The 24386-nt window shown below is 51.3% G+C and overlaps 1 protein-coding gene across 4 annotated transcripts; it reads left to right on the forward strand.

Annotated features, from left to right (window-relative positions):
- The first annotated feature begins 1627 nt into the window (after positions 1 to 1627).
- On the forward strand, positions 1628 to 12827 carry NFATC4 (nuclear factor of activated T cells 4). Of its 4 annotated transcripts, XM_032265697.1 has the most exons (11): positions 1628 to 1933; positions 3031 to 3159; positions 4218 to 5313; positions 7140 to 7302; positions 7867 to 8066; positions 8393 to 8565; positions 9014 to 9154; positions 10438 to 10493; positions 10741 to 10867; positions 11061 to 11642; positions 12410 to 12827. In XM_032265697.1, the coding sequence occupies exons 1-11, from the start codon at positions 1678 to 1680 to the stop codon at positions 12475 to 12477; spliced, it is 2991 nt and encodes a 996-aa protein (XP_032121588.1). In that variant the 5' UTR covers positions 1628 to 1677; the 3' UTR covers positions 12478 to 12827. The 4 variants fall into 4 exon arrangements, with proteins under 4 accessions (XP_032121588.1, XP_032121586.1, XP_032121587.1 ...); XM_032265695.1 differs by lacking the exon at positions 1628 to 1933 and having other exon boundaries at positions 2761 to 3159; XM_032265696.1 differs by lacking the exon at positions 1628 to 1933 and having other exon boundaries at positions 2761 to 3159; positions 8393 to 8448.
- The last annotated feature ends 11559 nt before the right edge of the window (positions 12828 to 24386 follow it).

A 24386-nucleotide genomic window follows, 5' to 3' on the forward strand; every position in this document is an offset into this window, starting at 1 on the left:
ACAGATTCCTGTGTAAAGTGTGATGTAATGAATTAGCACTTGACAAGGACCCAGGAGGCCTGGGTTCCAGATCAACTCTGTTACTAACCTGATTTGTAAAAGTCACTTTATCTACTGAAAAGGTGGGCATTTTCATTATCATTTTCAGATGGCACTACTGGAAAAGATCTTCAATCATTTGCTAACTGAGGGAAAAAAAAGCAAGAAAATGCTTGTCATACGCATAAAAAGAGCATGTGTGTGCACACATGTTAATAAATACCTACAAAATGGTGGACAATCACGGTTTACTACATATTTTTGTATAGCTTGAATTGTTTACAATAAGAATGTATATTAATTAGCTTTGTTTAGGCCTCTGGGAAAAAAAGAAGACGGCATCTTGTGTAATTAAAAAAAGAAAGAACGTCCACCTCCAAGGAAGTGGAACGATGCTTGTTAAAGTACAGAGCAGAAGGCATAGCGGGCCACCCAATCAAGGTATGAAAGCCGAGCTGTGCTCTCCTTAGCGCGCTAGGAGGCAGCGGAGCTGAGACCGAGGCCAGGCGGCGCAAGAAACCGCGAACCGAGGAAGGGCGGCTGGGTCTTTTTGGTCGCCAGGGGGCAGAAGTATAGGGCAATCTAAATCTAAAACTAACCCGCGGTTGCCCAGGCTCCAACGCCAGGCCGAACATTTCAAAAGTCATAAGTTCCATCCCTCTGCCGCAGGCGAGACAGATTGGAGGATTTTCAGAGTCAAGAGGATGCCCCCCCGACCCCCGCCCGAGAGAAGCTTGGCACTCCGAGCAGTCTCAACTACTCTCCCCTCTGCTCTTCTCTTCCCTACCCCCAACGCCCATGGAGGGGAAATTGAGTCACTGGGAGGAGAGGCCAGAGTCATCAGGGGAATGAGGGCCGACGCCAGCCCTCAGGGCCTTCCAGATGCTAGGAGAAGGAGGGTTCTCCAGGAAAACAAAGGGGGATGAGGAGGGAGGCGGTTGGCTGGGCAGGAGCTGAGCCAGACACATGGAGAAACGCTGCCCAGGATCAAAGGAAATATGACATTTGAAAAGAATGTGCGCGTCTGCATGTGCTGTGCCGGCGGGGAGGGGGGCCGGGGAGGGGCAGAGTCTGGGGAACAGGGTCTGGGCCTCGGGGTCTCTACCCTTGCCTTTCTCGCCTCTGCTTTCCACCTCCCCTGCCCTGTTCTTTGCAGTCAGGTTGATGGGTTGAGATGTTCCTCGTCCTTTCTTCCCGTGTGTTTCTCCTTCCTTTATTTCCGAGATGAAGCTGGAAGGGAAATGTAACCTGAGGAGACCAACCAAAGTGGGGGAGGGAAAGAAGAAAGAAAAAATCAAACTAGGCCGCCTCCCCGCTTGGCCTCGGAACATTCTTCTCTCCCCGCCGGCCTGGCCTCTTCTCCCCGCCCCTCCTGTGTTGCGGCCCTGGGCTTGGAGCCGGGGCAGCTCCGCACGTCACTGGGGTCCCCCGAGGCTGGGGGGGGTCCTCTGGGCGGGCCCGAGGGAGGACCGAAGGGAGGGCTGCTGCGGAGCTCCGGCCCGTCGGGCCAGCCCTCCCTTCTTTCCCCAGTCCCGCGGAGCCTGTTTCTCATTAGAGTAACGGGCGCGGTCTCGCCCGGCTTCTGAGTGTTTGTAAACGTCTGACCCTGGGCCGTCGCTTAACCCTTCAGGTGCTGGGATGGGGCGGCGTTGGGGGTGCAGCACTGAACCCGAGGGATTTAGAGATTGGAGACGCTTCGGCCTCTTAGAGAGCTTTGAAGCTGTGTGGGAGGAAATGATAACCACCCCCCAATCCCTCCCACCCTCCAGCCTTGCCAGTATCTCCCACCGAGTCGCGAATCTCCCCTCTAATTCCGTATCACACAACCCAGGCCTCTCCAAGCCTGACTTTCCCGAAAACTCCCGTCCGGGTCTTTCTTCCTCCTCCAACCCAGGTGACAGGTGTCCAGCCTGGGGGAGGTGGGGAAAGGCGGGGGGAGTGGGGGGGGCACAGGGTCTCGAGGTTCCAGGCCCCTAATAAACCTGGCCAGGAGTTTTAGAAGAGCCGGAATGGGATGCTAACGGGTCAGAGATTCCTTCCAGACTACAGTTCTAGGGAGGAGGGAGCCAGCTTCCCGTGGAGGCTAATTAATGGCCCCTCTGGGTGGCTGGGACAAGGGCAGCGGCAAAGCCTGGCCTGGATCTACGCCCATCAAGGGCTGTGGGCCTAGGGACAGTTCTCAAAGCCTCTTTGGCTCGGACTGCTCCCAGAGGGCATCCAGGCTGGCTAAGCGTTCTTCACTTTACGGGTCCGGGAGAAATGGCTGATGGAGGCGCTGATTCGGCAGGGCAAACACTTCCAGAAGGCCCAGGAAGAGCAGTGCCAGGCGGGGGACCTGGAAGAATAGCCTCTTCCTCTTACGAGCAGCCCGGTGCCACTCTGCACCCAAGGACCGTCCTGGCCTCAGGCTTGGAGGGAAAGGGGAGGAGAAGTGGCTCCGTCTTGCTGGGTGCTGTCTACACAGTCTTCAGAACTTAAAAAAGTGTATTCCGTGGGCTTTATACCCTGAGGGCCCAGAATGTGGCCCCTTTAAGGTTCTCGGACCCAGAACCGAGAACTGAGACTAAGGGAGGTGGCGGCTGGGCTCCCTGCAGAAAATGATTGTCACAAAGGCGGACCAATAGGCAACATTAGTATCACTCTTGAAGGACCGTTTTCCAATTCAGTTTTTTTTTTTTTTTTTTTTTGGGGGGGGGGGGCTGGAGGGGGGAAGGGGGGGGGGGGGGGGGGGGGAGGACGAGGGGCGCGTGGTTTTCCCATCTCATCCCTGGAGGAGGGGCTGGAGCATCCCCGGCAGCCAATCAGGGACAGGCTAGAGGCCCCGCTTTGAAGAAGTTTGGGGGAAAAAAGTTTGGAAAACTTTCTATAATAACGAGGGGGCGTCTGGAGGGAGGCGGCAGCGACGGAGGAGGGGGCTTCTCACAGAAAGGGAGGGAGGGAGCCACCCTGGTGAAGATACAGCAGCCTCCTGAGCTCCCCCCTCCCACCCAGGCCGGGACCTGGGGGCTCCTGCCGGATCCATGGGGGCGGCCAGCTGCGAGGATGAGGAGCTGGAGTTTAAGCTGGTGTTCGGGGAGGAAAAGGAGGCCCCCCCGCTGGGCGCGGGGGGGTTGGGGGAAGGTTAGTGCGGGGCTGGGAAGGGGTCTTGGGGTCAGTGAGAGAAGGGCCGGGGATCCTGGTCTGGGGAATTTAAGGCAGCGAGCCTAGGGTGGGGGTGAGGGAGTCAGAGGTCGAAAGGAGTCGCAGGGGCTCGCTGGCCTGCGGAAGTGAGGCTGGGGGCCGGGGCACCACTTTCTCCTTTTTAGGTCTTGGCTGGGATGGGGGTGGGGGTGCCTTTGGCTGTGCGCCGCCTCCCGGCTGGGCCGCTTGTCACTGAACTGGGGGGCAAGCGGGAACTGCGGCCCCAGGAGCACAGGGCGCCGCCAGGGGAAGGGGAGGTTCGGCGCTGGAGCTAGCTCCTCTCGGACCAAGCACTGGCGAGGCCAACTGGACACCAGGGGCTGGGGGCGCTGTCAGGCCTCGCCGGGGCGCCCCTCCCCCTCCCTCGTCTGGCCGCAATGAGAGGCAGATGGCGGGGACTGAGTCGGGGGCGGCGGCTGCAGCTCGCACGAATCCGCGCGCTGCCCGCCGTCCCCCTTCCCTCGGCTGGGCCGGGCACGCATCACCCCCTCGGCTGTACCTCCGCCCCCAGATGGCGGGTAACGAGGGAGGAGCCGCTTCCCCTAGTCACCACAGCCCTGACGCCCCCCTCCCCTCTGGCCACGGTTGCGATGGCAACTGGGGCTCCTGCCAGCGCCGTTTGGGGGTTTGGGAACCGCTGCTAATTGGGTTCATGTGTGAGTCGCCCCCAGTCCAGCACAGTGCCTCAAGAAACACGCCTCCAGGCCCAGGCTCAGCTCCAGCTCCTCTGGACCCACCTCCCTCACCTTAAGACCCGCTGGATCGGGTACCCTCTGTCCCAGGATCCAAGGGCCAGTGGGCAAAGGCCTGGCATGCCTGTCTCAATCTCTTCCATCTTCCCAGGTCCAACTCTGCTTTTGCCTTTGTGGCTCAGAAGGTCTCCTTGCTGAGGGGCAGGGACATAGCAGGACTTGCAGCCTGGCCACTCAAGGAGACTAGCCATCTCACCTGTTTCTCTCTCTCCCCCTCTCCCTCTGCTCCCCTTCCCATTTTGACAGAACTGGACTCGGAGGATGCCCCGCCATGCTGCCGTCTGGCCTTGGGAGAGCCCCCTCCCTATGGTGCTGCACCTATCGGTATTCCTCGTCCTCCACCCCCTCGGCCTGGCATGCATTCGCCACCGCCGCGCCCAGCCCCCTCACCTGGCACCTGGGAGAGCCAGCCCGCCCGGTCGGTGAGGCTGGGAGGACCAGGAGGGGGTGCTGGGGGTCCTGGGGGTGGCCGTGTTCTCGAGTGTCCCAGCATCCGCATCACCTCCATCTCTCCCACGCCCGAGCCGCCGGCAGCGCTGGAGGACAACCCTGATGCCTGGGGGGACGGCTCTCCTAGAGATTACCCCCCACCAGAAGGCTTTGGGGGCTACCGAGAGGCAGGGGGCCAGGGTGGGGGGGCCTTCTTCAGCCCGAGCCCTGGCAGCAGCAGCTTGTCCTCGTGGAGCTTCTTCTCCGATGCCTCTGATGAGGCAGCCCTGTACGCAGCCTGTGACGAAGTGGAGTCTGAGCTAAATGAGGCGGCCTCCCGCTTTGGCTTGGGCTCCCCGCTGCCCTCGCCCCGGGCCTCCCCTCGGCCATGGACTCCTGAAGATCCCTGGAGTCTGTATGGTCCAAGCCCCGGAGGCCGAGGGCCAGAGGATAGCTGGCTACTCCTCAGTGCTCCTGGGCCCACCCCAGCCTCTCCCCGGCCTGCCTCTCCATGTGGCAAGCGGCGCTATTCCAGCTCGGGAACCCCATCTTCGGCCTCCCCAGCTCTATCCCGCCGTGGCAGCCTGGGGGAAGAGGGATCTGAGCCACCTCCACCACCCCCATTGCCTCTGGCCCGGGATCCTGGCTCCCCTGGTCCCTTTGACTATGTGGGGGCCCCACCAGCTGAGAGCATCCCTCAGAAGACACGGCGAACTTCCAGCGAACAGGCAGTGGCTCTGCCTCGGTCTGAGGAGCCTGCCCCATGCAATGGGAAGCTGCCCTTGGGAGCAGAGGAGTCTGTGGCTCTTCCAGGAGGTCCCCGGAAGGAAGTGGCTGGCATGGACTACCTGGCAGTGCCCTCCCCACTCGCGTGGTCCAAGGCCCGGATTGGGGGACACAGCCCTATCTTCAGGTGAGGGTTGCGCCTGGCACCACCCCTCTCTCCAGCATTCCACTAGGGGAGCAGGAGGGTCAAAGGATGGATTTAGACATACTAGTTTCGTGCCCTCTGAATTTCAAAAGAGAATCTGCCACCAGCTCAGCAACTGCCAACTACCTGCTTTTAAAGAGAATTAGGAAAAAAGCACACCCTTTGGATGATTTACAAAAGGGCAACAGTTCCCTGTGGGCAAATTAGAAAAAGCCACTGAACCCCAGATATTTTGGAGGATCAACTAGATTAAGGAGTTCCTGTAGCCTATAGAGTGCTCCCAAGCCCAGGCTCTGCGTGGCATATGGCTGAATGTGGAACTTGGGCTGGATTTCAGCCTTCCACTCTGGTCCTTTCAATAGGTGCCAGCCCTAAACAGATTTCCACTGTGTTGCAGGAAATTTCCCTTCTCCAATCCTTAATTTCTAGAGCCTGACCTAGTGGCTTAGAGTATAGTTGCTAACTTGAATAAAATCGTGTATTTTTGCAAGTCAAATAATTCATATTAAAACTTGCAGTTCTTCTATCCCTTCCATCCTCAGAGAATCCTGCCCATTTTAGTAATCCTAAATCTTGAAATGTTAGCCTGAGCTGGCTCGGTCCAGAACTGTTTCTAGGGGAAAGACCCTTTAACACTGGTACCCCTGGGTTTCCCACAGGGCAAAGTTTCTCAACCTCAGCACTACTAATTCAGCACTACTGATATTTTGAGCAGGATAATTCTTTGTTGTGTGGGCCTGCAGTGGGCACTGCAGGATGGTTTAGCAGCATCCCTGGCCTCTACCTGTTAGATGCTAGTCGTACCCACTCCCCTAGTTGCAATAACTAAAAATGTCTCCAGACATTGCCAAATATCTGGGCAATTACCTGGGGGCCAACTACTAGTTGAGATCCTGAGATCCACTGTCCTAGGGTATCAGGGAGCACACTACAGGATAAGTTGTCCCATCTGAAACCCTTAGCTCCCTGGAACTCCATCTATCAAGCCCCAGCTACTGGAAAGGGAGCTGGCTTGGGAGCAGAATGTGCTCAGTCATAGGTCTGTCAGTGGCTGCTGGCTTCAGTTTCTTTGTTTATTTGTTTGTTTGTTTATGAGACAGCATCTTGCGCTGTCACCCAGACTGGAGTGCAGTGGTGTGATCTCACTTAGCCTCAAGCTCCTGGGCTCAAGCTATCCTCCTGCCTCAGCCCCCTGAGTAGCTGGAACTACAGGAGCATCAACACGCCCGGCTAATTTTTGTATTTTTTGTAGAGATGTGGTTTCACCATGTTGCCCAGGCTGGTCTCAAACTCCTGGGCTCAAGCGTTCCTCACACCTCCCCCCACACCTGCCTTAGCCTCCCAAAGTGCTGGGATTACAGGTGTGAGCCACTATGCCTCAATTTTTTTATTTGTTAAACAAAGAGTTCATCTCTGAGGTCTTTTGTGGTCTGAAGTGGCACTTCTTTATTCTTTCCATCCAGGTCTAGGGATTAGGGCTTGAGAATCCTCTGTATCCACGTGAAGCCTTCTCACCCCAACCCCTGTGCTCAGAGCTGGGAAGAAGAGAGTTTTGGGCCTGTTGTCATCTTCCACACCTCAAGGGGCTCTGTCCCCTTTGCTTCTGGACTTTTGGATTTCTTCAGTTCTTTATCTTTTTGTTAGTTAAAAAAAAATTTTCCCTTATTTTCACACATGTTGATGTACTTCTTTATTTCCTCTGTGCTTTCCTTTCTCTCAGACCCATATCCCCTTCTCCCTCCCAGATTCAGTGCGGTCCTGACTGGGGCAGAGGCTGCACCTGATCAATACTCTTCTTTCTCTCCCAGGACCTCTGCCCTACCCCCTCTGGACTGGCCTCTGCCCAGCCAATATGAGCAGCTGGAGCTGAGGATCGAGGTGCAGCCTAGAGCCCACCACCGGGCCCACTATGAGACAGAAGGCAGCCGTGGAGCTGTCAAAGCTGCCCCTGGCGGTCACCCTGTAGTCAAGGTGAGGACAGAGGGCAGGCCTGCTATCCTTTCTCCTCTCCCAGATGGGTTCCAGCTATGCAAACCCATGGCACTGCCCTTTCCCACACTCCCTCTCAGCTCTGACCCCGCAGGCAGCCTGGGGGAGGGGCTGGAGTTAGGGGAGGAGGGGTGCAAGGACCCGGATATGCTTTCTACTCCTCTGTCCTTCCCCACTCAGCTCATCCCATGGGACACCAGCCTCATGTCTACTCTGGAAAATGGTGGCCTGCCACATATGGGGGAGGGTTTAGGCTGAGGCCAAAAGTCACTGGGAGTTAAGTTTTCTCTATATTGAGTTGGGCCAGTCTCTTTGGAGGCTCTTCTGCCTTTACCCAGCCCACTTTGGGCTTTCTTCCAAGAAAAACACTGTGAACTCCAGGCCATGTTTTCTCCACAACGGGTGCCCAGTTCCCCCAGGGATTCCCCTGCAGGATATCCTTTATCTTTCACCATTCCTATCCCATGGTGGACTGAAAATCCAGGGATGAATAAAGGATGAGATGGTGGGGATTTCAATGAGGTGGCCCCTCTTTCCCTCTGCCAGCTCCTAGGCTACAGTGAGAAGCCACTGACTCTACAGATGTTCATCGGCACTGCAGATGAAAGGAACCTGAGGCCTCATGCCTTCTATCAGGTGCACCGTATCACAGGCAAGATGGTGGCCACAGCCAGCTATGAAGCCGTAGTCAGTGGCACCAAGGTGCTGGAGATGACTTTGCTGCCTGAGAACAACATGGCGGCCAAGTAAGTCCCCAGGCAACTTCCCCTCAGTCTGCAGGCTTTAGACTAGCTCTCTCCATTGGGCCTATGCTAGCCCATTTCTTCCTTTTCCCAGAAGAGCTAGACATCATTCCTAGGAGCCGGCTTCAGGCCTACCCACCATCTGGAAGAGGACTTTTGGGGATGGGGGGTACCCTGGAAAGACCATCTCTGGATTAGAAAATAGCCTCCTAGGCATACATCGAAAGTCATTCAGGGCTTTGGATGGAGGGGGGCAGCTTCCCTCTTTAGGGATGTATCACCATTCTGGCTTCAGCTAGGAGGGCTTGCCATCCATCCTTTGCCTTCAGCATTGACTGTGCGGGAATCCTGAAGCTTCGGAATTCAGACATTGAGCTTCGGAAGGGTGAGACGGACATCGGGCGCAAAAATACACGTGTGCGGCTGGTGTTCCGGGTACATGTGCCCCAGAGCGGCGGGAAGGTCATCTCAGTACAGGCAGCATCGGTGCCCATCGAGTGCTGTGAGCAAAGAGGCCCTGGGCCATCTCTCTGTCTCTTGCAACTCTTGTCTGTGTGTCTCTGCCCATTCCCCCTGCAGCATCCTGTGCCCTGTCTGCCCTGGGTAGCTCTATAGAGGACTCAGTCTTTTTTTCTATTCTAGTTTGCCCCTGCCACAGACTGTCTCTGGGGTGGCCCAGAGTGACCCTGGACCCTATCTGTTCCTGGGGTGCCCGGTGCCCTTGTTTGGGAAACTCCCTTGTCTACCCTGTTTAACCCTCTCTCTAATCTGGGAGTGGCCCCTTACATGGTCTGTGTGACCCCATGGATACTACTGGTTTATTTGTGTGTCTGCTGCTGAGGAGGGCTTCCTCAGAACCTTGTGGCAGTTTTTCCAAAGAGGGTGGGGACAGAGGAGGCTGCCCCTCCATGCCCAGCCCAGCCAGTCCTCTTCCTTGCACTGCTCTGCAGCCCAGCGCTCAGCCCAGGAGCTGCCCCAGGTGGAGGCCTACAGCCCCAGTGCCTGCTCTGTGAGAGGAGGCGAGGAACTAGTACTGACTGGCTCCAACTTCCTGCCAGACTCCAAGGTGGTGTTCATTGAGAGGGGTCCTGGTGAGTACCCACTGGCGGGGAGAGGGCAGGCAGGGAAAGCCTGAGACCAGCAGGTGAAATATCTCTGGCACTGTCACTAAACTAGCCAGTGGAACCTCGGATTTTTTATTTGTAAAATGGGACACAGGCTACCCTTCCTATTATACTGTCTGCTTTCCATGTGGGATGAGTGTGACAGCAATCTAAAATGTTGAAGATGCTGAACAAATGTAAGCGATGCACATTCTGTTTATTAAAGAGAAGTCTGCTTTGAGATAATTTATCCCCATGTAGCTAGGGCATATGAGGAGAAGGCAAGAGGTGATTTACACCCTCACAGCTCCCCACTGGGTAGCTTATTGAGTTATGGGCGGTGATTAACAGAGCCTGTTAGGTGCCCCGAGATGGAGCTGCAGGCATGGAGGAAGGGAAGACTGAGGGTTCGAGCTGCGTGCACTAACCTTAGGCCTTTGCCCTCCCCAAACACTGTTCACCAATAGCCTCAGTCCCTATAACTTTTATTATTATTGTTGTTATTATTATTATTATTATTATTATTTGTAGCAGGGTCTCGCTTTGTGACCCAGTGGAGTGCAGTGATGCAATCACAGCTCACTGCAGCCTCAAGCTCCTGGGATCAAGCAATCCTCCCACCTCAGCCTCCTGAGTAACTGGGACCACAGGCACAGGCAACCACACTTGGCTTATTTTTAAAATTATTTTTTGTAGAGTTAGGGTCTCCTCATGTTGCCCAGGCTGGTCTCAAACTCCTGGGCTCAAATGATCCTTCTACCTTGGCCTCCCAAGATGGGAGTGGTGGGTGCTGGGATTACAGGCATGAGCCTCTGCATCCGGCCCCTATATCCAAATGCAGCATCCTAGGACCGTGTCACAGCTTCTCCAGAGGTTCTGGGTTATCAGAGTTGGGGGTCTCATTGCCTTCTGTTGAGCTAGGACCCTTTCCTACCTTTGGTCTTCCTTCTCAGCATTATCATGGGAGACAATGTTTGGGTTTGGGTGGAAATATTCAATAGTAATATTTGCTTCCGTTACCAACTCATTCTTATTCCTGGGCTGGCCCTGCCATTTCCCTTGGTCTCAGTTTGCTTCCCTGTACCTGAGGACAGTTTTAAACCTTACTTCTTCCACTCACATTAAGTTAACATGTAGTGGGCTCCTGTGTATCAGACAATCTAGCGCTTCTGGATTTGGCCTTGGCTCTAGTAGGAGGGGAAATGGCAGAGAACTAGGGCAGGGGCAAGGGCACTGGAGCTGGGCTGCAGCTCTCCGTTCTCTCTGCACAGATGGGAAGCTACAATGGGAGGAGGAGGCCACGGTGAACCGACTGCAGAGCAATGAGGTAGGATACCTTCTGGGGGCGGGGGTGGGAGAGGCACAGGGGATTCTCAGCTGGGTCCTCTTGCTCATGGGAGTGGGCTTTTCTGGAGGAGGTAGACTGGCCATTCTGTAAGCAGGTGCATCTCTAAGGAATGAACTTTGCATCTTAGCAAATGGAGAAAGCTAAGAGCTGGAGTCCGGGCCCCTGGAAAGGCTGGGCTAAGCCTAGGTCCCCGAGGGCTCCCTGTCTCATTTTTACTCTTCCTTAGGTGACGCTGACCCTGAATGTCCCCGAGTACAGCAACAAAAGGGTGTCCCGGCCAGTCCAGGTCTACTTTTATGTCTCCAATGGGCGGAGGAAACGCAGTCCTACCCAGAGTTTCAAGTTTCTGCCTGGTGCGCTCTGGAACAGCCCATGGTGGGAGGTATAGGGATATGGGGAGCTGGAGCAGGGGCAGAGGCAAGCAGTGCCCATTGTGAGGGGCCAAGGGGTGAATGGAACCTGGGAGGAGCAGATGGCTGGAAGGTGTGCAAGGAGAAGACTGCCAGACCTCTCACCAGCGTGTCCTCCCACTTCCTGTCTTCCCAGTGATCTGCAAGGAGGAGCCCCTACCGGACTCATCTCTGCGGGGCTTCCCTCCAGCATCGGCACCCCTCTTTGGCACTGACATGGACTTCTCACCACCCAGGCCCCCCTACCCCTCCTATCCCCATGAAGACCCTGCTTATGAAACTCCTTACCTATCAGAAGGCTTCAGCTATGGCACGCCCCCTCTGTACCCCCAGACGGGGCCCCCACCATCCTACAGACCGGGCCTGCGGATGTTCCCTGAGACTAGGGGTACCACAGGTTGTGCCCACCCACCACCAGTCTCCTTCCTTCCCCGCCCCTTCCTTAGTGACCCGTATGGAGGGCGGGGCTCCTCTTTTCCCCTGGGGCTGCCATTCTCTCCTCCAGCCCCCTTTCGACCTCCTCTCCCTGCATCCCCACCGCTTGAAGGCCCCTTCCCTTCCCAGGGTGATGTGCATCCCCTACCTGCTGAGGGATACAATAAGGTAGGGCCAGGCTATGGCCCTGGGGAGGGGGCTCCGGAGCAGGAGAAATCCAGGGGTGGCTACAGCAGCGGCTTCCGAGACAGTGTCCCTATCCAGGGTATCACGCTGGAGGAAGGTGGGTGTGGGACTGGGGGCTGTGAGTGTGAGTGTGTGCAAGAGATTGCTCTGCATGTTTGCTGAGGGCTGGAGCTGGGCTTTTCAGAGATCAGGCATCCCTGGTCTCTCAGGGCCAGCTGGAGTGTCCCAGGAGGCATGTTCTTGATGCCTGTGGCTGCCTGAATCCAGTTAACTGAATTCTGAAGGGTGCATGGGGTAACTGTCTCAGACTTTCTCCTGCCTCTGCCTCTGCCTCTGCCTCTGCCCTCTGCTCCAAATCAGAAAATCTCACAGCTAGAAGCACTTTAAAGATCATTCCATCCAGCTCGCTCAATTTGCAAGTTCAGGCACTGAGTTCCAGAGAGGGATGGTAGCTTGCTGAGGTCCCAGTCAAGCACACTTGCCACTGCCTCAGCGTTCCCCTAAACACGGTGCCTTTGGTCGGGGTTGGTGAGGAGGAGCTTTCCTGTTTTGCCTCTCCTTCCTCCCATTGGCTACACCCATCTCTGGCCCAGCTGATACCAATTCCCCTGACATTTTGGGCTAAGCCAGCAGGAAAGGGATAGGACGGGCACCTGGGAGCCCACATGGAGGGAGCTGGGGAAGATTTGATTCGGAGCAGGTGTCAAGACACATTGGGGAAACTGAGGCCCAGTAGAAGAGAAACCAGTAAAGGAGGAACCTAGAGGCCTCCTAGATTAAGGCCTGCCTGGAATGGATTGGGGGTCTTTGAAAAAGGAGGGAACCAACCTCTAGCCCAGTCTCTCAAGTGCCCCTCCTTTACAGTGAGTGAGATCATTGGCCGAGACCTGAGTGGCTTCCCTGCACCTCCTGGAGAAGAGCCTCCCGCCTGAACCACCTGAACTGTCATCACCTGGCAACCCCAGCCCCGGCCTCAGCCCTGCCCCCTTTCCCTCCTTCCTGGAGTGGTGGCTACAGAAGCTTGTGGCCAACACTGGCTCCTCTTTCCCCAGCTTCTGCCTGTTTTGCTGTCTTCCTTCCCCTCCCCCAGCTGTGGTGTGGCCCCCAGACCTGGTGCTGCCTTGGAGGGCTGGGGGAAGGAGCCTGTGGAGGAGGGGAGGAGGCTGGAGACTGAGGCTAGGTGCCAGAATGGGCTGGAGCGAAGGTGTGTCTAGAGTGTGGGCAAACTGGTGCTGGGAAGCTGGGGACAGCTTGATGGTAATAAACTGCTCACTGATAAGTGCTTCAGGCTTCAGAGCTCTTTGGAGAGAGGGGTAGAGGCAGCTTACTCCAGCCCTGGCCCAAAGACCAGTGTGGCTGGGAACATTGCATCCCAAAGAGTTTCTCAGTGGAGTGGGGAAGGCATGAGGGGGCTCAGAAGCTCCTTGGCTGGGGCCAGGGTTGGGGGCTAGGGCTTGAGTAGGCCTCTCCACTCGCCTCTCTAGGGGTCCAGATTCCTTAGGAGCTTTGGAATGGGGGCCAGAAGGCTGCAATTTTTCTTTTTTTTTTTTTTTTTTTGAGACGGAGTTTCACTCATGTTACCCAGGCTGGAGTGCAATGGCGTGATCTCGGCTCACCGCAACCTCCGCCTCCTGGGTTCAGGCAATTCTCCTGCCTCAGCCTCCTGAGTAGCTGGGATTACAGGCATGCGCCACCATGCCCAGCTGATTTTTTGTATTTTTAGTAGAGACGGGGTTTCACCATGTTGACCAGGATGGTCTCGATCTCTTGACCTCGTGATCCACCCGTCTCGGCCTCCCAAAGTGCTGGGATTACAGGCTTGAGCCACCGCGCCCGGCAAGGCTGCATTTTTTCAAGCTGCTTAGTCTTGCCACCACACAGATGTTTCTGATTCATAGCAAGATGAGGACACACTGATGTAGTTGATCTCTCTTATTTACAAAGGAGGATTCTAAGGTTCAGAGAGGGAGCAGGACTTGCCTATCTTGTCACATAGATAATCAGCAGCATGTTGAACACTGTGCTCCTGGGATCCTGTTCCCCAACCCCAATTCAGACACCCTGACTCAGGAGGCCCAGGCCTCTGAGGCTTCTCTCCCTGGAGTGAGGGTTGAGGCGAGGGAGAGCTGGCACAGCCTGTTCACACTCTGGATCCTCCACTCCTGGGGATTATGAAGACATTCTGGAAAGATTTGTGCTTCAGAGGCAGACTGCAGAAAACAGTGTGCCCAGCAGCTCTGAATGCCACCTGCCTTGGGGCTCAGGGCACTGCATGAGTTCCTGGCCTATCCTGCAAATACACCCATGCTGGCCTTCTAAATAGCTGGTACATCCATCACCACTGACGGGCCTGGGCTGGAAGGCTGGTTTGTCCTCTGTCTTGATGACTGATGAGAGGCCAAGTCCCCACTGGGCTGGGGAAAGTCAGACTTTGTCTTGTTCACCTGGAGCCTGGCACACAGTAGGTACTGAGTACAAATAGCTTGAATTTGCTAGGCTTGGCTTCAGGGGGACATGCCTAAAAGACACTCAGGGAATTTGCACTTGGGAAACTTGCCTCACCTTGAGGCTGGTGGGGCCTCTCTATGCCCGGTGAGTCCAGACAGTCCTGGCAAGTACTCAGGAGAGCAGGGGTGGGTGTGACAGAGGCTGGTTCTGGATTGGAGGACAACAGAACCAGAGTGACTCCTCTCCTGTTGCTGCTTTGCAGTGAATTTCCTTTACCTTCCTGGAACACAAACTGCTGTGAACCAAACAGTCATCAAGAGATCAACTCACTGGGCCTTGGCTGCTTTTCAAAGATCCCCTTCAGCCCTCATGCCAGAGTCATTGGCCTGTAATCACCATGTCAGAAGAGACCCTAGGCACCTGTGTCCTATTCAGCACCACCTCTAAGATCACTGACAGGGTGGGTCAGCCTCTGTGTAAACAAAAAGCTGTTAGGACTTGTTGCCTCTCAAGGTGGACTGTTCTGTTTTCTGCCAGGACACTGCCATTCATGCATTGTCAGACATTTATTGAGCAGCTACAAAGTGCCAGCCAATGGATTCCGGAAGAATTCATAGCCTTATGGGGCAAAAGTAAAGAAACAGCTCATTACAATTCAACAATGCAAACTCAGTATTTTTTGTACAGGGAGTATGTTAGACCTTGAGGAGTCAGCGAACAATGTATGTGTGTGTGTGTGTGTGTGTGTGTGTGTGTGTGTGTGTGTGTGAAAGACAGAGAGAGAGAGAGAAACAGTGGGAGATGGAGTCTTGCTCTAGTATCCAGGCTGGAGTGTAGTGGCAGGATCATAGCTCACTGCAGCCTCAAATTGCTGGGCTCAAACTATCCTGTATCGGCCTCCCAAAGTGCTGGGAATATAGGCATGAACCACTGTGCCTGCCTTCAGTGAACAACTTTTTTCTTCCCCTGTGTGCTCCTTCACCCACCACCCTCCTCCCAGGTAGTGGATTCCTCACCAAGCCACACCACCCCATGCCACTCCTCTCCACAGTGAACAATTTAAATATGATATGCAGAGGTAGCAGAAGAGAGGCATTCTGTCCAGCTGTGGGGGTTAGAGGGAACTTCAGCGGGTGACTTCTAAACTGAGACCTGAAGAATGACTAGGAATTAACCAAGTTAAGAGTAGAGGAAGAGCAGGCCAGGCAGAATGACCAGGAGAGGCAAAGTCCTGGAGGGGAGCAGCAAGTAAGGAAGGCTGACAGATCTTGGGCCTGGTATGCCTGGAGAATGCAGAAAGGTTCAACTTTGAGGGTGGGAAGGCAGGTGAAGTTCTGGAAGTGGGGAGGGCTGTAAGAAGGGACTGCAGAGGGAAACAGAGGCTGAATTCTGAAGGAATTCAGAATGCCTTATGGCCTTCCAGGCATTTAGAGTTTTCCAGGTATGATGGGCACTCTCCCATTAGACTGTAGGCCTTCAGCTATAGACCATAAAGTTCTTCCTCACATTGAGCTCACATCAGCTTCCTTGTGCCTGCTCTGCAAGGGGCTGTTTATGCCCTCTGGGCCCACACTGTTCAGGCCTACCCCCTTTTCTCATTGGAATCCTGATGAGGGCCAGCCTCCTGGCACCTTTTAGTGTAGTCATTCTGAGACTCTGGGGCCACTGTCTCCTCCCAGGCTCCCTACAGACATCTAGCTTCCTGAGGCTGCAGTTAGGAAAGAGAAGAGGCTGGGTCCCCAGGTAGTGTTAGAAAAGAGCTTCTTGGCCCAGGTCTGAGGATTACTTGTGTTTGAATCACTATGAGGTTTTGTTTTGTTTTCAATACGGATTCCTAGGCAACATTTAACCTACTAGGGAGCAAGGGCTGGACCAGGTATGTGCATATTAGAGTGCCTTGGGTGATTCTTCAGCACAGGAAAATTCAAGTACTAGAGTTACTGCCAATTGTCATTCCTTTCTATTCCAGACTCCAAAATAGCCCACTGCCCGCCCTCTAAATCGTGTCAAGGCTGCCCTGGGTAGAGAGTCATCTGGTGAAGAGGAGGAGATGGGACACACACTCCTCACATTGCAGTTCATCCTTCCCCTCACCTGGCTCCGACCTGCTAGCTAGAGAATCTGAGGATGGTCTCAGGTACAGCCTGGAGCCCTGGTACAGGAGCATCTGCCCTTTGAACTTACTGAGTCTCCTTCTTTGGCTGGAACTCTGGGCCTCCACGATGCTTGGGGAGTGGCATGTTTTGCAGCTTTCCATTGGGGTTTGGGCTCTGCTTGGATTGAATTCTGTGATGCCTTGGAACCCACTGCTGGACTTTCTAAATTGTCATGGAGAGGAATTCCTGGAAATATACAGAGAGTGCACAGGAGGTTGGCTGCTTTTTTGGGAGCCTGTTTTAATGGCCTCAGTATCTTGATGGTTCACGTAGCCAATTCCCCACAAAATGCTGCAGGGCCCCTGCTCTGTGCCAAGCCCTTTGCTAGGCTCCGGGGACGTGCATTTCACTGTGGCTTTGACCTGGAGGAGCTGACAATCCCATCACCAATGAGAGAGACCTTCCTGCCTAGAGATTTAGGTGAATAGAGCAATGAATAATGGTGGGGAAGTCCCAGGGGCTTTGGGATGTCAGAGAAAGGGCACCGAATCTGTCCTCTCTCGCTGCTTTTGTATCTCTTGTAGTAAGAGTAGACAATTACGTTTTGATATAACCCGTGAGTCCATTCCTTATGGTGGAAACATGACGTTCTCTGAAAGGAACAGATGTTCCCAATGTCTGTTCTGCTGGAATAAAGAGTGTCTGGGGTCAGGAAATATGGATTTGTTACTGAGGACTTGTGTAGAGTTACAGGAAACATCTCTCTGTACTTCTCTCTCTTGGACCTGAACCCTGAGGGCACTAGTTAGGCCAGGCTGTGCCCAAGCAGCTCCTACCATGGTGAGGCAGAATCCTGGCAGGGCTGGGAGCCAAGGGCCAAGGGGCAAGGAGGCAGCTCCATTGTCACATGGTGCTCCACTTCTATGCTTCCCTGAGCAATTCCTTTCAGTTCTTCCTGGATGTCTTACTTTCCTAGGGCTGCTGAACCAAAGCACCACAAACTGGGTGGCTTAAAACAACAGAAATGTATTGTCTCACAGTTCAGGAGGCCAGCCGACTGCAATCGAGTTGTTGGCAGGGTTGGTATCTTCTGCAGGCCCTGCGGGAGAATCTGTTCCGTGCCTGTCTATTAGCTTCTGATAGCTGTTGGCAGGCTTTGATGCTCCTTGGCTTGTCGAAGCATCACTCTAATCTTGGCCTCTGTTGTCACAGTGGCTGCTCCCTGTGGCTCCTCTGTGATTCTGTGTCTAAATCCACCACCTTTCTCTTATAAAAGACACTGATCATTGGATTTAGGGCCTGCCCTGATCCACTATGACCTCATCTTAACTTGAATACATCTAGAAAGACCCTGCTTTTAAATAGTGTCACATTTACAGGTACTGGAGTTTAGGACTTGAACATATCTCTTTTGGGGACCCAATTCAATCCCATACACTGGGTTTCCTACAAAGTTTTGTCAGTCACTATGATCTCAGTTTTGCTATGGAAGGTTAAGTAAAAGTGCCTGTGTTTGGATCTAAGCGGTGAAGAGGAGAGCATTGTCTTCTGAAGACGGCTTGGTGGATGCAGCCATAATTCATGGGATTCCCAGGAGAAGGGTGACTTTTGAAAGAGGGAAGAGTAGGAATTTTAGGCCCAAATCCTCAAGCGATTCTTCCTGTCCTGCTGCCCTTAGATAATCTGTTATTATTTTATTTTGGATTCTGGCCGATTGTAGGTTTACTTACATTTCCAAACTGGAAAGAGTTAATAAGATGAAAAAGGTTTAAGTCATTACATGAGGATGGCATTCTCCATGAGTGTTATATATTAAAAGCTCTGAGGAGTCCTCTGAGAAATCCCTTTAGCTGTTTAATCCAGTGTTTCCCAAACTTAATCATGACGCTCTTTTCTATTGGACAGTACTGTATTCATTAATTACTTGCATGTAACACATTACTCCAAAATGTGGTGGCTTAAAACAACAATGAAAAGTTATTTCTCAAGGTTTCTGGGGGTCAGAAACTTGCAAATAGCTTGGCTGAGCAGTTTTGGCTTGATGTCTTTCATGAGGCTACAGGCATTGGAAGCATTACTGGAACTGCAGGATCCATATTCTAGATGGCTCAGTCACAGGGCTGGCAAGTGGATGCTGGCTGTTGGTGGGAGGCCTCAGTTCTTCACCCTCTGGGCTCTCCACAGGGCTGCTTGTCCATCCTCATGACATGGCAGTTGGGGCTTACCCCATTGTGAGCTATCCAAGAAGCCACAGCGGAAACTTTATAACCTTCCTTTGGAAGGAACTGTCACTTCCACCATACCCTATTAATTGCACAGACCAGCCCTAATTTAGTGTGGGGACACCAGAAGGTGAGGGTTATATGGGGCTATCTTAGAGGCTGAGTGCTACATTCATTCATTCAACAAATATTAACTAGTATCTACGAGTTCCAGGCACTGTTCTAGACACTGAGGATACAACAATGAAGACAACAGACACACCCTTGTCTCCGTGGAGCTCACATTCTAGTGATACGTCATTCAATGCTTAAGACAATTTGGGAAATGCTGCATCACAGATATTTAGAAGAGTAAGTGAGAATTATGAATACAGAATGATAAATGTGGCCAGGTGCCACATTTATCTCTATATAGATTTATAATTCATAGATGTCTAAATGATGTATATGTATGTATACACAGATAGATACATAAATAAATATAGGTATGGTACATATAGATATGGTACATATAGATATGATACATATATATATATATATATACACACACACACACACGTTGGTATATATACCTATATTTGCTAGCTTTGTCTGCAAAGAAAGCCTAAAAAAAGTGTAACCCCATTAGCAACAAGTGTACTTAGCATCCAGATCTTGGTTTCTAAATAACATTTTCCAATAAAGGAACTAGGGTTCCTTCGAAAAATGGTTAATTCTTGAGCTTGGACAGGGAACACATAAGATGATCCTGGAACAACTTGTAGTGCCAGAAAATAAAGAAGTGCTAAAAAAAAAAGTCGGGGGAGGGAAGGGGGATATCAAAGGGACATAGGAGCCAACTTGAAAGAGCTCCCAATGGCCAAATCTGGAACAGTTTGAGCAGCATAATAGATAATGATATTGGATTATAACTCCAAGAGTAAAATAAACCTTTGTGAGTCCATATTGATGTAAAAGTATTGAATAAATAACTAAATGACAGAGAAGGGACAAATCTTACTTGCAGAAGAATTCTAATTACAAATCTGTAAGGAAAAGGAAAATAGAAAATCACTCTTAGATCATCACAATAATAATTGCTACAGACAAGATCCATTGAAGAATGCTAAAATCAGTAAATAAAACTTTAGGGAAAAAACAGGACATTTGCAAAACTTTCAAGTATCTGCCCTTAATATATGAATACCTGAGTGGTTTTCACACACTACCACAAGTTCTTTGTTGTCCCTTTCTCCAGGAGATGCAGCTTAATTCCTCTTGCCTTGAGTGTGCTCTGAGCTTGGGGACCTGCTTCTTACAGACTACGGAAAGAGAAAAACAGTAACTTTATAGTAGAGAAACCTCACAAACACCACCTAAACCGAATGGTCAAGAGGAAGATCACCAGCAATAAATCATGTTGACATCATGTGCCCCCACATGCTGCAATAAGGGCACATCGCCTCTGTGCTACTTGGGCCAAAATCGACAACCTTAGTCTTTTCATGAGAAAACACCAGAAAATCCCAGACTGGGGACATTCTACAAAATACCTAATCATGAATCTTAAAAACTCGAAATTTAAATTAAAAAAATTTTTTTTTTTCTTAAACAGGGTCTCTGTTTGCCCAGGCTGGAGTGCAGTGGCATGATCATAGCTCACTGCAGCCTTAGCCTCTGGGCTCTAGCAATCCCCCCATCTCAGCCTCCAAGTAGCTGAGACTACAGATGTGCGCCACCATGCTGATAATTTTTGTATATTTTGTAGAGACACGGTTTTGCAGTGTTGCCCAGGCTGGTCTCAACCCCCTAAGCTCAAGTGATTCACCCACCTCAGCTTCAAAGTACTGGAATTACAGGTGTGAGCCATTGCAGCCCACCCACTTTACATGTTTTAATTCTAAATTTGCTGCAGTCCTAAACCAAAGCTCGGAGCAATTGATTAAGAATAGCAGCAGCAGCCGCAGAAGAAATCACATAAAGGAGGCTGGGCGTGATGGCTCCTGCCTGTAATCCCAGCACTTCGGGAGGCTGAGGCCAGTGGATCATTTGAGGTCAGGAGTTTGACACCAGCCTGGCCAACACAGTGAAACTCCGTTTCTACTAAAAATACAAAAATTAACTGGGCATGGTGGTGGGTGCCTGTAAGCTACTCAGGGGGCTGAAGCAGGAGAATTGCTTGAATCCGGGAGGCGGAGGTTGCAGTGAGCCCAGATCGTGCCACTGCACTCCAGCCTGGGTGACAGAGAGAGACTCTGCCTCAAAAAAACCAAAACAAGAAAAAACAAAACAACAAAAAAAGGAAACACATTAAGGAGTATTATCTGATCACGGAGGCTTGACAAGCACTTTACATATATAGCTCATCTCATTTAATCACCTCCCAACAGTCCTGAAAAGTCGGTCCCATTATTATCCCCATCTCACAGATCAGGAAACTGAGGTACAGAGGGTTTAAGTAATGTCTAGAGTTCCACAGCTTGCTAGAGACAGAGCTGGAATTTGAAGTTCTTTCCTAACTCCAGGTCTGGCGATCTTTTCCACAGCACTGCAGCTAACACCTTATCACATGGGTGAAATCAGATGAAAAGTAAACATCCAGGGCAGTCTTCAAATGAGGCAGCCAGACAGGCCAGAGATTGAACTTCAGACTTTTAACCAAACGTTCTGGGATTCATGCTCCCAGTTGGACACTGTTTACTTCTTAAGTAGTGAAATGAATGGGGTTGGATTGGTCCAAACAGTGCCTAAGATCCCTTCCAATTCTAACGCTCCAGTAGTTGATGTTTCAAAAGAACAACCTGCAGAGAAGCCTGCAGAAGGGAACACTCCCACTCAGGGTGGCCTGATAGAATACAGGACATGCAGGTCCAACCCCCATCCCCCTCTGCAAAAGGTAGAGTTGGGGTAGGGAATATCGGCTGAGTGTTTGTAGAATGAGTTTATTTTTTAGCCCCAACGGACTTCCTTTCCCTACTGCATTCTTTAGGTTCTTTAAAGATGCTTCTTCATCCTGATGGCAAAGGGCGTCTGTCTTGGTACCTTGCCAATCCCTAGTCCCTAACATGAAAGGTTTTTCCAAGACAGAGTAGGTAAATTCCAATTTTTTTTTTGAAACAGAATCTTGCTCTATCATCCAAGCTGGAGTGCAATGGCACAATCTCAGCTCACTGCCACCTCTGCCTCCTGGGTTCAAGCGATTCTCCTGCCTCAGCCTCCTCCCTAGTAGCTGGGATTACAGGAGCACGCCACCATGCCTAGCTAATTTATTTGGTATTTTCAGCAGAGGTGGGGTTTCACCATGTTGGCCAGGCTGATCTCAGGTGATCTGCCCACCCTAGCCTCCCAAAGTGCTGGACTTACAGGTGTGAGCCACTGTACCTGGCCTCAATTTTATCTTGTGTTATTTTTGTATTATTTTCTCCATCCTCAAAATTTGGACACTTCCTAACTCATTACTCATTGGCTACTGCTCATAGTCCTGCCTGTTTTTGGGGTTTCCCAATTTGGGGTGGATCTGGCTAGACTTCATTTTCTGTCTCCGTCAAGGCTCCCTATTGTTTCTTTGAGGTTGTGTAAGGTCAAGGTGAGCTTCTTTTGTTCTCCCAAGATGTAGCAAAATGTAATAATTCTTTTTGGCTCCGTTGTTTGTTAGCTACTCCATTTTGTTGTTCTATTTGCACTATTTCATCATTGAACAAACTTTCTTTTTATAAAGATTTGTGATGGTTAATTTTATGTGTCAATTTGGCTGGGCTAAGTGATGCCCAGATAGCTGGTAAAATATTATTTCTGGGTATGTCTGTAAGAGTGTTTCTGGAAGAGATTAGCATTTGAATTGGTAGACTAAATGAAGATCTTTCTTCACCAATGTGGGTCCACATCATCCAATACATTGAGGTCCGAATAGAACAAAAAAGTGGAGGAAGAGCAAATTCTCTCTCTTTGAGGCAGGTTGTCCATCTCCTCCTACCCTTGGACATCAGAGCTCCAGGTTCTTGAGGGAAGGGCACACACAGATTAGTGTTTCTGGACAACCAGTTCACTCACTTCTCCTTGTCTGACCCATGAATGTGTCTGTATCTTCTGAGGTTCATTTGGTTCAGATGGTACAGACACCACCCTTCCGCAGGTACTGAAATGACTTTCAAATTTGGACTGAATTGCACTACTGGCTTTCCTTGTTCTCCAGCAGATTGTGGGGCCTCTTGGCCTCCATAATCACATGAGCCGATTCCCATAATCTCTCTCACTCTCTCCTCTCTCTTCTGTTTCTCCTATTGGTTCTGTTTCTTTGGAGAACCCTGACTAACATAGGATGATAGAAACTGCAGGAGAAAATGTTAATGCCTGTTGGGATTAGAAAGGCACATACAATAAAGCCCTATCCTCAGGGCTGCTGCAACTGTGATAGGAGCTTGTCATATAGCTCCATTTATTTGTTCACAAAGGATTTACTATGTGTTAATTATTAGGCATGGTAGGCACTCAGGATACCAAGATAAACAAGATATGACTCCTGTCCTCTAGGAGTTCACACCTGAGAGATCACTAACTGGTGACTTGAGGCGTTGGTTTGATTGGCAAGGTGCCTTAATAATTTCTGTCTGTTATCTATGGCTTGTAACAAACCGAGCTTAGTGGCTTAAAACCACAATGATTGACTTTTCCTCACAGTTCTGTGGCTTAGCCTGGGATTCTCCAGCTGGTCTCACCTGGGCACACTCATGTGGTTGCATTCAGTTGGCAGTTCAGCTAGTTGGTCCTAGACAGCCTCAATCCCATGTGTGAAGCCTCAGCTGGGGTGGCTGGAACAGCTGAGATGACTTTGTTTCTCTCTGCCCATGTGACATCTTTCTGCTGGTATCTCAACTTTCTTCCTTCTGGCTATCCTGGGCCTCTTTACACAAGGGCAGAGCATTCCAAGAGGGTCAAAGCCAAAGTTGCAAAACTTTTTGAGGTCTCGACCCAGTGTTGCAAATGCTACTCCCACTGCATCTTATAGGCCAATGCAAGTCACAAGGCCAGGCTAGAATTGGGAGGAGGAGGAATAGAATTCATCTCTGATGGGGGAACGACAAGGTCATATTGTACAGGGTGGGCAGATAGAGATGGGAGGAATTTGTGGCCATATGTTGTAGTCTACTACAGCTGCTACAGCAAAACAAAATTATATTTATCATAAACATCAAGTTTACCATGTTTTTTCCTTAACAATGGGGAGACCTGGCAACAGCCACTGGAGCTGAGTAACTGCTGTGCCATTTAGACTGGATGTTCTGTCTCTAGTCCATCGTAGTCTCTACCACTTCTTCTTTAAAGAGTTGGGGTCTTGCTCTGTTGTCCAGGCTGGAGTGCACTGGCATGATCCTGGCTCAATGAAATCTCATCCTCCTGGACTCAAACAATCCTCCCACCTCTGCCTTCAGAGTAGCTGGGATTATAGGCACACACCAACACCCCAGCTAATTTTTTTTTTTTTTTTGGTAGACATGGGATTTTACTTTGTTGCCCAGGCTGGTCTTGAATTCCTGGCCTCAAGTGATCCTCCTGCCTCGGCCTCCATGCTACCACTTTTTAAAGGTGAGGAAATTCGGATTCCCAGGTCTAGGATGTAGTAGTTTCTGGGCTACTGATATCAGAGTCTATGTTTTTAACCACTATATTCAACGGCCATCACCAAATGGGTTCTATGGATGATTACTTGGGAAACCACTGCTGGGGAGTTACTGAAAAAGCCTGAGTAAGCTCATTCCACGGAGAAAGTGATGCTCTTCAATTAACTAGGGGTCTGGATTCAGGGCTGAATAGGGGATCTGGTGTCTGCTAGATCAGTTATTTCAGTAGCCTGGGCCAGGGAGGTGTCTGTAGCATCTAAACCATATAAAACTCAGAAGATACGGACACATTCTTGTGTCAGCCAAGGAGAAATGAGTGAACTGGTTGTGTAGAAAACACTAGTCTAAGTGTGCTACTTTCCTCTGAGAAACTTTGTTGGTTCCTTCCTGCCTATACCTGCAAGTCCCAGTGGTAACACACGGTTCCATTAAAAAAAAAAAAGGCTGTAATATAAACTATGGACTTTGGTTGTTAATG

The sequence above is a fragment of the Sapajus apella genome, unplaced genomic scaffold (genome assembly GCF_009761245.1).
Source record: "Sapajus apella isolate SASKATOON/1434 unplaced genomic scaffold, GSC_monkey_1.0 scaffold151, whole genome shotgun sequence".
Taxonomy (NCBI): Eukaryota; Metazoa; Chordata; class Mammalia; order Primates; family Cebidae; genus Sapajus; species Sapajus apella.